This window comes from Panthera leo, chromosome F3, assembly GCF_018350215.1.
Source record: "Panthera leo isolate Ple1 chromosome F3, P.leo_Ple1_pat1.1, whole genome shotgun sequence".
Lineage (NCBI taxonomy): Eukaryota > Metazoa > Chordata > Mammalia > Carnivora > Felidae > Panthera > Panthera leo.
The window spans coordinates 42,368,648-42,380,721 of record NC_056696.1 but is presented as its reverse complement, the minus strand read 5'-3'; the positions used below and the strand labels follow the sequence as shown (position 1 = coordinate 42,380,721).

The window sequence follows — 12,074 nt, the reverse complement described above, 5'->3', positions numbered from 1 at the left end:
CTCTGTTTCCTTTTATTGAGAATGATATTTAGAAACCAAGAGCTGAGTGCTCAGTGTGTCCATTGCTTTCCGGGGTGTCATTGCTTCTAGATGTCCCAGTGGACAGAGCTGAGAAATATATGTATACTAGCCTATTTCTATACATATCTATATTTATTTCTGTATCTATTCATACCTATATCAAAATAAACAAGAGTTCAAACTATGCCTCCAACTCTAGTTCATCAACACCACAGAGTTTATTGTACTTGTCACCTCTTTTTCTGATAGTAAGAACTCTGCTTCTCCTTATCTATATTTACTTATTTGTTCAAACTTAGTATACGTTTAAAGAGTTTCAGAATCGCTAACCTGTCCTCCTCTGAGATACAAACTTACCAACTAGAGTACAGTGTTATGTACAGGTTTTTTTTGTGTGTGTGTGTGTCTTTATCTTACAGTTTCAAGTGAAAACATTATTTTCCAAAGTTAATTAGTCAGCTCCTTCCCCCTCGGCCCCACCTTCAGTGAGGCTATATCATACATTCGTAAGACAGTTAGGTTTTATTTGTCTTAATCTGCATTCCATCATGGCTTCCCCTGACAGCATGGTTAATTACAAAAAAATTACATACAATAAAAGTCACTCGTTGGGCTGTATAGTTTTTTTGTGTTTTGACAAATTTATAGAGTCATGTATCCATCACCACAGTACCAATACAGAATAGCCCCATCACCCTAAAAATTCCTTTATAGTAAACTTCTCTCCTTTCCCCAAACCTGACAACTACTGACCTGTTTTCCTTCCATATAGTTTTGCCTTTTCCAGAAGGTCATAGAAATGGAATCATACAATACGTAGATTTTTAGGTCTAGCATCTTTCACTTAGCCAAATGCACTTACGATTTGTCCTTGTGGTCACATGAACCAATAGTTCATTCCTTTTTCCTGTTGAGTATAGACAACCTCGTTGTGTGGATATACCACAGTTTGTTTTTCCATTTACCTGTTGAAGGGCATCTGAGTTATTTCTAGTTTTGGCATTATGAATAAAGCTGCTATAGTCACGTATGGGCTATTGCATGAACACAAATTTTCAATTCTCTTGGGTAAACACCTAGTACTGGAATGGCTGGGTTGTATAATACACGCGTGCTTTTAAGAAACTATCAAATAGCTTTCCAAAGTGGATACTATACTTTGCAATGAATGACAATTCCTGGCGTTCCACATCTTTCTCTAGCATTTGGTTGTCCACACTCTTTTTCAAGTGGCAGCTGCTGCCCCACCCCAGCTCTGACTTGTCCCTTCTTTTTGGCCTCTGCCTGGATTACAGACGAATCTGCATTCTTGCTTTGCAGCCTGCTGGTATCTGTGAAGGTAATGCTTTTAGGCTACTTCACGTTTCCACTGTGCACTAAAGTACTATCGCATTTTTTAATCTGCTAACCATCCTATAAGGCGGTTTCAGCAAACATTCTTAGGTTGGTATGAGAGATAACAGCACCCTGCTTCAGAAGAATTCCTTTCTGGCTTTCCCAGACCTTGGCTTTTGTGACTTCCTTAACTCCTGTGTATCTCGACCTCTTTGTACTACTCCACCTGAGAGAACCCACTGAAATACAAGGATGTTCAAGGGTCTTTACCAGACCCTGTGGTGGCTGTGGATCTGGCAGGATAGACTACTCCCCATAGCTCTCCAGCTGGGTGCCTGGGGCCTAATTCTTCAGGAAGGAGCTATGCGTCTGGCCCCTTGGGGTCCACGTCTCCGAAGTTGGCAGCTAACACATTCTCGTAGTCATCAGAGGCCTCATTTGGCATCTCTTCTCCATGTTTCATCTGACTAGTCTCCTTCTGTGCAGATGGCAGAGAGGTCACATAATCCCCTAGAGCCAGGAACCTCCCTGACTGCATGACAAATTGGACGTGGGTCCCTGGACCATCTGTCCTGCCTTCTACATGGTCTGTGTTTGAGGATGTCCCTTCTTCCTCCGCCTGCTGCTGGTTTCCACTGGCATGTGCCGATGGGACATTTTCATAATCTCTGTAGCACTGAGAAACCATCCAGGGCTGCTTCCCGTGGATGGCCTCAAGGTTCAACCCTGCCATGTTGACATAGTCATTTGAGGTCTCAGAAGAACTTTCCTCGTCGCTGAGCGGATCATCGCTCTCAGACCTTGGAGACCAAAAACTGGTGTGGTCACTGGCATTCCCACAGCCCTGCTCTCTTTCCTCAGTAAGCTCCAGCTTCTGAGCATTTGGGGGGGCAAAACTGTTCGTGGGGGTGGCGTTGGCAGACGCCAGAAGAGTCTCAGCAATCTGTTCCGCCGTGGGGACATTGATGTAATCTCTGGAATCCTCTGAAGAAATGCTCAGGCAGTCTCTGGCTGCTGTGACATTGACATAGTGTGCTGAGGGAGTGAGGTCCCCACGCATCTGGAGCCCTGTGGCATTGTCATAGATGCCCACTGCATAGCCGTTGGCAGGGTAATGGTCTCTGTGCACCCAGAGGACATTGCCTGCTTGGGAGGGCTATGAACAAGAAGAGAAGGGTAGTGATAGGATATGGAAGCGGAAATATGGGCAAAGCCTTTCTACTTCCCCAGCCAGTACTACTGTCTGATATTTCTTTTACTTGTTTCTTCCCCTTGGGGGAAAAAATCTCTAAATCTCTAAATCGACTGCAAGGCTTTAATTTTTTTTTTAATTTTTTTTTAACGTTTTATTTATTTTTGAGACAGGGAGAGACAGAGCATGAACAGGGGAGGGTCAGAGAGAGGGAGACACAGAATCCGAAACAGGCTCCAGGCTCTGAGCTGTCAGCACAGAGCCCAACGCGGGGCTCGAACCCACGGACCGCGAGATCATGACCTGAGCCGAAGTCGGCCGCCCAACCGACTGAGCCACCCAGGCGCCCCTAATTTTTTTTTTTTTTTTTTAATGTTCGTTTATTCTTGACACAGAGAGAGACAGAGCATGAGCAGAGCAGGGGAGGGGCAGAGAGAAAGATATACACAGAATCCGAAGCAGGCTCCAGGGTCTGAGCAGTCAGCACAGAGCCCGACGCGGGGCTCGAACTCACAGACCGAGAGATCGTGACCGGTGCCGAAATCGGACGCTCAACCGACTGAGCCACGCAGGCGCCCCCCGGACTGCAAGGCTTTAGATGCTAGGCAGGTATGAGAGAAGCGGAGAGCAACCGTGTACGTGTAACAACACAGAGTAAGTGTAAGTTTAGCAACAGTGTAGATGTGTAAATTGCTGCTAGTTTTTGGCCACAGCATGAGTGTTCACCGGGGAGTGTGTGTGTTGGGGGGTGGGGGGAGTGTGATAAACTGGACACAACCTGCTGCCTCAGAACCCACTGAGACAATGTAGCTAAAAGTAGCGACTCAGCCCCGGACCCAGGGTGCAAATCCCAGCCTCGCTACTCCGTGCTGGGTTTGCGCAAATTGCTTAATCTCTCCGTGGCCTTACTTTCCAGCATGGGAAATGAGGAGAATCATAATACCTATATAATACAGGTGTTTGTGAGGAGTAAGTGTATGACCATGTGCCAAGTGTTTGGAATAGTTCCTGCCACGTCAAAAACACTAACAAATGCTTGCCATTATTATTAAAGGGGCGGCTGACCTAAAGGCTCAGGTGATTCTGGCTATTTAGGGATGCCGGTCTGAAATTTCCAGAGCTTCTGACTTTTCAAGAAAAGCCTCCAGACTTGAATGCGAAACCTTTTAGATTTTTACCTGTTGGCAATTGGTTCAAAATGTTCGTCACACACTACAGAGCCCAAGCCAGACACGTTGTGGCCTTACCTGGGTTTGGCACTCTGAATGCAAAATCCCCTCAGGATTCCCCACCCCGCCTCGCCCCCACCCCCAAGGGCTGGAACTCACTTTGGCAGCGGAGTTTCCTCTTTCCTGCCCTTCATCGGCCACGCAGGCTTGCTCCCCCAGGAAGTCTTAGAGGTGGGAGCAGAGCCCAAGGATGGGGTATAGGGGAGGATGGCGGGAAGATGGTCGCATCGTATTCGAACCCTAAATCTTTGGGTTTTGGGTAGGCTGGAGAGCAGGGGGTCAGCAGCAGCGGGACTGTGTTCACTTGAGATGATCACAAACCGATTCTTTGACAAGCAAACAAGGACTTATCTATGGAAATGAGCCCCCTGAGTTTCAAAGTCCTCCCTTTACCGTGTCGGGTGCCACAGTGTTGTGGGAGTCCTCCCTGGGGGCTGCCTTCCGAGCCTGATCACAGGACACGTGGACTTATCGGTACTCGTTATACTACTCCCCTGGTCACCTCAAAAACGATCCCACATTTGGGGCGCCTGGGTGGCTCAGTCCGTTAAGCGTCCAACTTCAACTCAGGTCATGATCTCACACTCCGTGAGTTCGAGCCCCACGTGGGGCTCTGTGCTGACAGCTCAGAGCCTGGAGCCTGCTTCGGATTCTGTGTCTCCCTCTCTCTCTCTGCCCCTCCCCCACGTGCACTCTGTCTTTCTCTCTCAAAAATATAAACATTAAAAGAAAAATTAAAAAAAAAATCCCACGTTTGGTCAAACACTTTTGACGCCAGCTACGGGGCTCAGTGACCTACAAATATACCTGCCCTGGAGGATAATTGAAATAGTTTGGCACAGGCCCCAGAAGTTATTACCACGGCAGGGCTTTTAGGGTGTTTTGAGCACCGACAGCCTTGTTGGAATGCTTGTGTGCCCTCCTGAGGTGATTACTTGGAAGGGGACAGGACTCCTTTGGATAAAGGGTTACCTGTCTTGGTGAAAACAATCCATTTCAGTCCTTGAATATATGTGCCCTGGTGCCTTGCTTAACATCACAAACACTTGTGCCTATCTTTCTTCATTTCTCTCCCTGGGCAGTAGGGAGGTCCCCAGGCTAGTCTTCCCAATGTATTAATAGGGTCACAGGGTGACTGCCAAAGGACATGTGGTTTGCTCTGTGGCCTGAACTCCTTTCCCCCAATTCTTCTGCCAGAGACACATCCTTTCTCCCAAGGGACTTGTCCTTCCCCTTGACTCTTACCACATGCTCAGAAGGAGGGGTCTCAGAATGTCTGGAGAGGAGGCTCTCGGTACTGAAAATACGGTTACTCCTTGACTGACGTCTCCCTGAAAGGACAGAGGACAAACCCTGAGGATGGCTGGCCGGTGCCCTGAGCGCTCCAGCCTGAGCAGTCCCTGCGTCGTGGGTGAAGTGGGTTTATATGGCGTCTGGTAGTTGGGGCCTGGTGTTCTTTGGTAAGAGAGTCAGAGCTACGGGCATGATGTGCTCTGAGCCCGGGAACTGCCCTCAGCTTCTAGCAGAGGACAGGAGGACACTAACTAGCACAGAGGCTGGGGAGGCTGGGAAGTTGGCTCCTGGGGCGAACCTTCCCTGCCTGTAATGCCGGAGGCCATGTTCTCCTCTCTGTCTTCCCCATCCCTAGACACACTCACCTGTCCTTTGCTAACCTCACATCAAGGCGAACCAAACCCCCCAACCTTTGTAGAGCCCCCTACCTCCCTTTTTAGAGCTTTCTAGGCCCCCAGTGTTTCCTCCTATCCCCTCCTCTTCCATGCTCCCTGAAGGGCACAACGTCTGAAAATTTAAAGAATGCTGCCTCTGGGCGGTGAGAGGTACATTCTGGGCGTAGAAGGTCAGTAACGTCTGCAGTCCGTGGATTAGAAAGAAAAACCTACCCAGGTCTTCTTGCCTCTGGGGCAAGGAGTCATAAATATTTTTGGCTCCTTGTCTGGGTCGAGACAGCGTCAGTAAGGGCATGACGGTAACTCGGAAGTAAGGAACTTGTCCTGCAAGGCAATGACAGAGATGGAGATCGTGGCAGAGGCCAGTGGCACAGAACGTGGGGACCGTTGGGGATGAGGTGGTCCCTGAAAATATTCTCCACCCTCACTATGTATCATAAAATATACATTTTCACGGCTGCCCAATTCCATTTGAGCTAGAAGACTTGGTAGACAGAAGCAGGAGGAAGAAACGGGGGGGGCCGGGGGCGAGGGTTGGGACACAAAAGTCCCAGGGCAACGGCTTTCAAAATGGAGACACAGCGTAGACTCTCGAGTGAGACAAGGACCAACGTGTCAGAGAAGAATAGAGGATTCCGCAGTGTGATAGTTTATCCCTGGAGAATAAACTGGGCTTTAAACGCCAGGCTAGATTATCGACCCTGCGGGGGTGGGGGGGGGGGTGGGTCTCAACTCTGGGCGAACAAGGGACTCACGCTTCTTCAATTTATTCCAGTTCCACAGGCCGTAGAAAATCATGGTGGTCAGGAGGATGGCGAGGAAGCCCGCGAACCCAGAGAAGATGGCACTGCTGTGGTCTTTATGTCTGTGAGGAAAACCAAGGGGCAGCTGTAGGAGGCCGAGGAGGTTGGAGAGGGTGCTTTCAACAGGAATTGGAGCCCGAGGACTTGGAATGGGAGCTGAGTGCCGGAAAGCGGAGGTGGGTAGGCTGTTTGGCTGAAGAGAGGGTCTTCTCTATGGACAGAGGGACACTGGACACAGGAGAAGGGAACTGTCCCTTCTGAATGCCGGATTCTAGACTCAGAAAGGCAGAGTAATGTATCAGAGATCCCACGGGTAGGAAGGGGCAGGGATAGAATGCGAGTTGAGGTCTGTTTGGACCCAACGATCGTGCTCTTTCTACCGCACTACATTATCCTCTGAGTTTGCAAAACCATGCTCCTCTGCCCTGACTTCCCCTTATCCCCTACTCCTGGGCTTCCTGTCTTGTGGGGAAGAGGGGTTACCCCACGCACAGTGAGGGAGCTCTCTGTGCCAGAGTCCAGCCTGCAGGCACTTGAGCCACCCCCATGCACCAACGTGTGGAGCTGGCCGCCAAGCAACATTTGCTGTTTCGTGGGGTGTAACCGGTGCAAAGGCAGGAGCCGGTTTGTGCTGCTGGCGATTCCCTGACAGGACTGGGGCTGCTGCCACTGTAACAAGAGCCAACAGAGGTTACGGCGGGAATCGCCAGGGGACCTGCTACCTCCAAATATCAGAAACCCGATCAGCTACCAGGGAAGGGTTTTGTCCTCCCGAGGCCTAGGCTTGTTTACCCAATTTACACTGGACGTTTCCGCCAGGCTCCCCGGTGGACGTCTCCAGCCAGATAGGCCTCAGACGGAATGCCTGTTCTTCTCTCATAAGCCTGCTTCTCCTGTGGTGTCTCCCGTCATCTAGTGGCTCAGTCAGAAACCTTGGAGCCGTCCTTGAGCGCTCCTTTTTGTTCACACCTCACTTCCGGTCAAGCGGCAGATTCCGTCTGCTCCATCCTGGGCATCTTTCCCGAACCCAGTCACCTCTTGCTCCTCCACTGCCAACACTCGGTCCATGTGGAGGTTTGCAGCACCCTCCCGCATGCGACGCCTGGCTTTCCCTCTTGACCCCGGCCTATTATCTTCACGCACGAGCCAGTGTGGTCCTCCTGACAGTAAACCAGGTCACGTCCCCCATATTCTTGTGACCTGCATCACACTTGGGAAGACAGCCACAGTCCCTACCCAGTGAAGACGCCCCGGCACCTTATGTGCTGGCCTCTGTCTGTCTTCTGACCTCGTCTCCTACCACTTTCCATCTGACTTTGACAGCTAGGATTCGAGGCTCTTCTTTGTCCGTGCAAAGCATAGTCCTGCCTCCGACCTACAGGGCCCTCTCCCAGGTGTCTGCGTAGCTCGGTCCATCATTTCACTCAGGTCTCTTCTGAAATGTCACCTGTTCAGACAGGCCCTCCCAGTCCACACTCTATTACTCTCGGTCCCCTTAACTCTGCTCTCGTTTTTCAGACTTAAGGCTGACTGGCATTATATTATATATCGATTTGTTTATCTGTTAAGATCTGACTTTTCCACTTGACTGTAAGCTCCAGGAGGCCATGGACTTGTCTATCCTGTTTATCTGGTGCCTGGAACAGTGCCTGATACTTACTAAGGGCATGATGAATATTTGTTGAATGAGTGCATAAATTAATAAACACGAAGGAATGTAGAAGTGATGATTTCTGGGGGGATTCCGAGTTCTGACAACTTTATGAATTCATTCCCCATCAATGCTCCTATTCACCTGCAGGTGACATATATTTGTTTGTCATGGTAATAACATTTATTTCCCTGAACGACAGCGATTTTAAATTGATCATTTTTGGGGCGCCTGGGTGGCTCAGTTGGTTAAGCATCTGATTTCAGCTCAGGTCATGATCTCGTGATTCGTGAGTTAGAGCCCCACAGCTTGGAGCCTGGAGGCTGCTTTGGATTCTGTCTGTCTGTCTGTCTCTCTGCCCCTCCCCCATTCACACTCTGTCTCTCCCTTGCTCTCGAAAATAAAGGGAAATATTAAAAAAATGTGTTTGTTATTGCAGCACTGAGATTTATACCCACCAGTGTTGCTAAAGCTTCAACTGCTGATGGGTTTTTTTTTTTTTTTATTGTGAGTATGATACTGAAAGTTTTAGCAGTAAAATTTATATCCACGATTAGTTCTGTGAGATTTTATATGCTAAAGATATAGCTTTATCACATCTATGATTGCATTTTTCATTCATGGAAAGTTTTTAGGACCTAAAAACACATCATTGAAAAAAGTAGGCCTTTTGTTTCCATTATGGGAGGGCCTAGTTTTTTGTGTGTTTTTTGTGGTGGGGGACTGGTGGTTGAGACCTGAGACAGGAAAGATTGGGGACAGTGATGGACTGGGTCTCTGGGAGGTCAGAAATCCAACCAGGCCAGGCAGCGAGCTCTAGGGAAATCCTGTGTTATCACAGCCACCCCCTGCGACTCCTTTTTTCTCATCAACACCAATTCCTTTCCTCCCAGCAGCCCTGAGAAAACTTCTCTAAGCCTGGAGTTTGGTGGTCTCAGTGGACCTGAGCCTGGCTGTGAGGGCTAGGAGCACTGCTGGGGTAGAGCCCCCCCCCCCCAGGGTCCACCAGGGATGTCTGTCTAAATCTGGGGAGGGTGGAGTCACTCACCTGTCCAGGCTGCCACCAGTTTCCTGCAGTGTCCTGGCCTCCGAAGTCCCCCCTCTGATTTCTGAAAGGGTTGGGGTGATCATATCCATTGCCATGGGAACCTCTCTGGCTTCAGCTTCTTCTAAGCCTTCTCTTAATTCTCATCAGCTAGTGCATGTGGCCACTTCTCCTGGATCTTCCCAAGTTGTCGACCCCCCGGAGAAAAGGCAAAATTGGTTTGTGTTTTACATATCATCATGACCACTTTTTTAAGTAGATAAGAACGATGGACACCCTCCCCATCCCCATGTTTTCCAATCTTTCTAGAACTTTCTTTCCCCCCGCCAACTTTCTACCTTGCATCTACCTTGCAACTGTCAGGCTGCGTTGACCCCAAATACAAAAACAACAGGTTCGCTTCTACCTGGATGTGGCTACAGTGCCGGAGGCGAGACCTCAGCCGGGTATGGTGTCCCCCAAGCGACGTGGCTCAGGGAGACGCTACGCTCTCTGCCTTCTGGTGGAAGTATGAGGGGCAAGGAGGGGGGAACTGCCAAGAGGCCCGAGAGAGAGGCTCTGTGAGAAGCCCATCCTCCCCCAACCCTCAAAGCAGACAGAAAAGAGCAAACATTTTGCCAGAATGGAAACAGAGAGTCGTCACAGGAAATGACACCACCAATGTGCTAATGAAGCTTGGGGCACAGGAAACGCTGCTCAGCTACAATAAGATAGCAGAAACCATGTCTTCACCCCTGTTCCCTGGGTTGGCCGGGTGCGCTGTGGTCTGTGGGGAGTGTGGCTAAAGATGGGACAAGGTGGAGGGAGATTCATGACTGTTCCTTTGGGTTCTGAGGCAGGGAGGCAGGCTATTTTCATAGACACTTCCCTGAGTGATTTTGACAAAGCTGGTCTGTGTTTCACGTTCTGAGACTCTCTGGGTATTACCCTAAGGATGGAGCCAATGCTGGGTCAGCAGGGCCCCTGGAGGCCATTCCCTCCTGAAGCCCTGCCCTCTGTGGCCCCTGTCTGCTGGCTGTCTCCCTCACAGGACTCTTCTGGAGATCTGTCACAGTCCTGCTTGTTGTGTGGCTATCTCAGAGGCCAGAGACCCCATACCCCGTGTCTACCCAAAGTGTCCCAAACTTACACAGCTGTTCAATATGTGTTTCTAGCTCCCTTCTCCTCTTTCCTTTTTCCATCTCCTAAAACTCTCTTTGCATCTCGGGAGAGTCCAAAAAGAAGGGGCCACTAAGACTCTTATGAGGATGTGAAGAAGGGCTTCTGAGGGGCGCCTGGGTGGCTCAGTCCGTTAAGCATGCGACTTCAGCTCAGGTCATGCTCCGGGAGTAGTCTGTGAGTTCGAGCCCCACGTCAGGCTCTGTGCCGACAGCTCAGAGCCCGGAGCCTGCTTCAGATTCTGTGTCTCCCTCTCTCTCTGCCCTCCCCCTGCCCCACTCACGTTCTGTCTCTCAAAAATAATTTAACGTTAAAAAAAAAGCAAAGAAAGAAGGGCCTTTGACTTGGCTTTCCAGAAGGCAATGGACTCCCAGAGGGACAGCACGGAATACAGACAGTGCCTCAGCACCATGTCTCTTCTGCCTCTTCCCAGTGGACCCTGAGGCCCATGGCCTCCCGGGGCTGCTCTCCCCTGCTTTGCACGGCCAGGCTCTCACAAGGCCCTCAGGGCAGGGGGGCCGCTGGTGGGTCCTGGCCGGCTGTCCCCAGAGCTCTGCCTTTCCAGGTGCCCGCTGCCCTCCCTCCACGCAGCCTTACCCGGTAGGAAGCAGAGGTGGCTCAGAGGCCGCTGGTTCGAGAGCCGGAAGCTGGGTGTCTGCCTGCTTGTCCTTCGGATGGGGTCTGCGTAGAGCTAGGACTCCTCAGGAGAAGATCCATTGCTCCATGGCCCTGGTGGCTGGGACTGGTGGAAGAGAGAAGCTAGGCTCCCCAGGCCTGTCCTGAGCCTCTGGTGCCAGAAGGCTGTGTGCAAACTGGGAGCTTGGAAGGCGGTCCAAGAGAAGGGCCAATGGAACCAAACCTCAGAACAGCTACTTTCAAAAAAAAAATTTTTTTTTTTTTTTTTAAAGAAATTCTCTTGCGTGATCATCTTAAGACCTTGGTTCTCTTATCTACCCAGAATGCTTGAGTCAGACTGATCTTCCCTCCGGGTCTCCTGACTCTCTCGTCTCCCCCCTCCCCCTCCCCCCCCCCCCCCCCCCCCCCAGCTTGAGGGAAACAACCTTCTGAAAGGAGGCTTTGCAGACAAGCTCCAGGTTTTCAGACCCAGCTGCGCCCTGTCGCCCCGTTCTCCTTTCCCTCCCCGTCGTGCAACAAACCAATCAAACCAACAAATGAGAACACAAAATAGGTGTGTGAAATTATGCATCACAATAATGGAAGAAAACGACTCACTCCTGGGAAATAGGGTATATGGTTTAAATCTGATTGCTCTGGTGTTTCCCTCTAACGGCTTTCCAAGATTTCGGGGTTGAACGTGACACAGGATTCTGAAGTATTGAGATTGGTTTTAAACAGACGGAACTTACGCATCCAAGTGAGCAAAACCCGTTGACGGGGAGAGGCTCTGTGCTAACTCAGCGGATCTCGCTAATACCTGAAACCTTTCAGAGTCCTCAGGCAAGACAGAAGCACTGCGTTAAGAGTATCAGTTCAAGTTCAGATCCTAAATGACCTACTTGGGTGATCTTGGGCAGGTCCTCTAATCTTTCTGGGTGTTTCCTTGGGTGTAAATTGACAGTATAATACTACTTAGGTAATGCTGTTGTGAAAATGAATCGGGCTAACCATGAAACATGCTTAGCTTAGGACTTGGCATATGTAGGAGCTCATTAAATGGGGGCCACTATTGTATGATTATCTCATTATGCATTAGGCTCATTTCTTTATACTTCAATGGACTGCCCCCTTTGGTCTTTCTCTCTCCCTCTCTTGACGTTTAGCCTGCCTACCTGCCGTGTGTCACTTTCTTTTTTTTTTTTTAATATTTTTAAAATTTTATTTATTTATTTTGAGAGAGAGAGAGAGACAGCACGTGTGGGAGAGGAGCAGCGAGCACCGGAGAGAGAGAATCCCAAGCAGGCTTCATGCTGCCGGCACAGAGCCCAACGTGG

General features: G+C 49.8%; 1 protein-coding gene across 3 annotated transcripts; it reads right to left on the bottom strand.

Annotated features, from left to right (window-relative positions):
• Positions 1-528: 528 nt before the first annotated feature.
• On the bottom strand, positions 529-10,947 carry LAX1 (lymphocyte transmembrane adaptor 1). Of its 3 annotated transcripts, none has more exons than XM_042925785.1 (6): positions 10,720-10,947; positions 8,968-9,142; positions 6,221-6,330; positions 5,679-5,789; positions 5,023-5,108; positions 529-2,512 (listed from the first exon to the last, which is right to left on the bottom strand). In XM_042925785.1, exons 2-6 carry the CDS (start codon positions 9,060-9,062, stop codon positions 1,718-1,720), a joined length of 1,197 nt encoding a protein of 398 aa, XP_042781719.1. In that variant the 5' UTR covers positions 9,063-9,142; positions 10,720-10,947; the 3' UTR covers positions 529-1,717. The 3 variants fall into 3 exon arrangements, with proteins under 3 accessions (XP_042781719.1, XP_042781718.1, XP_042781720.1); XM_042925784.1 differs by lacking the exon at positions 10,720-10,947 and adding an exon at positions 9,371-10,188; XM_042925786.1 differs by lacking the exon at positions 10,720-10,947 and adding an exon at positions 9,371-10,188 and having other exon boundaries at positions 8,968-9,136.
• Positions 10,948-12,074: the final 1,127 nt, after the last annotated feature.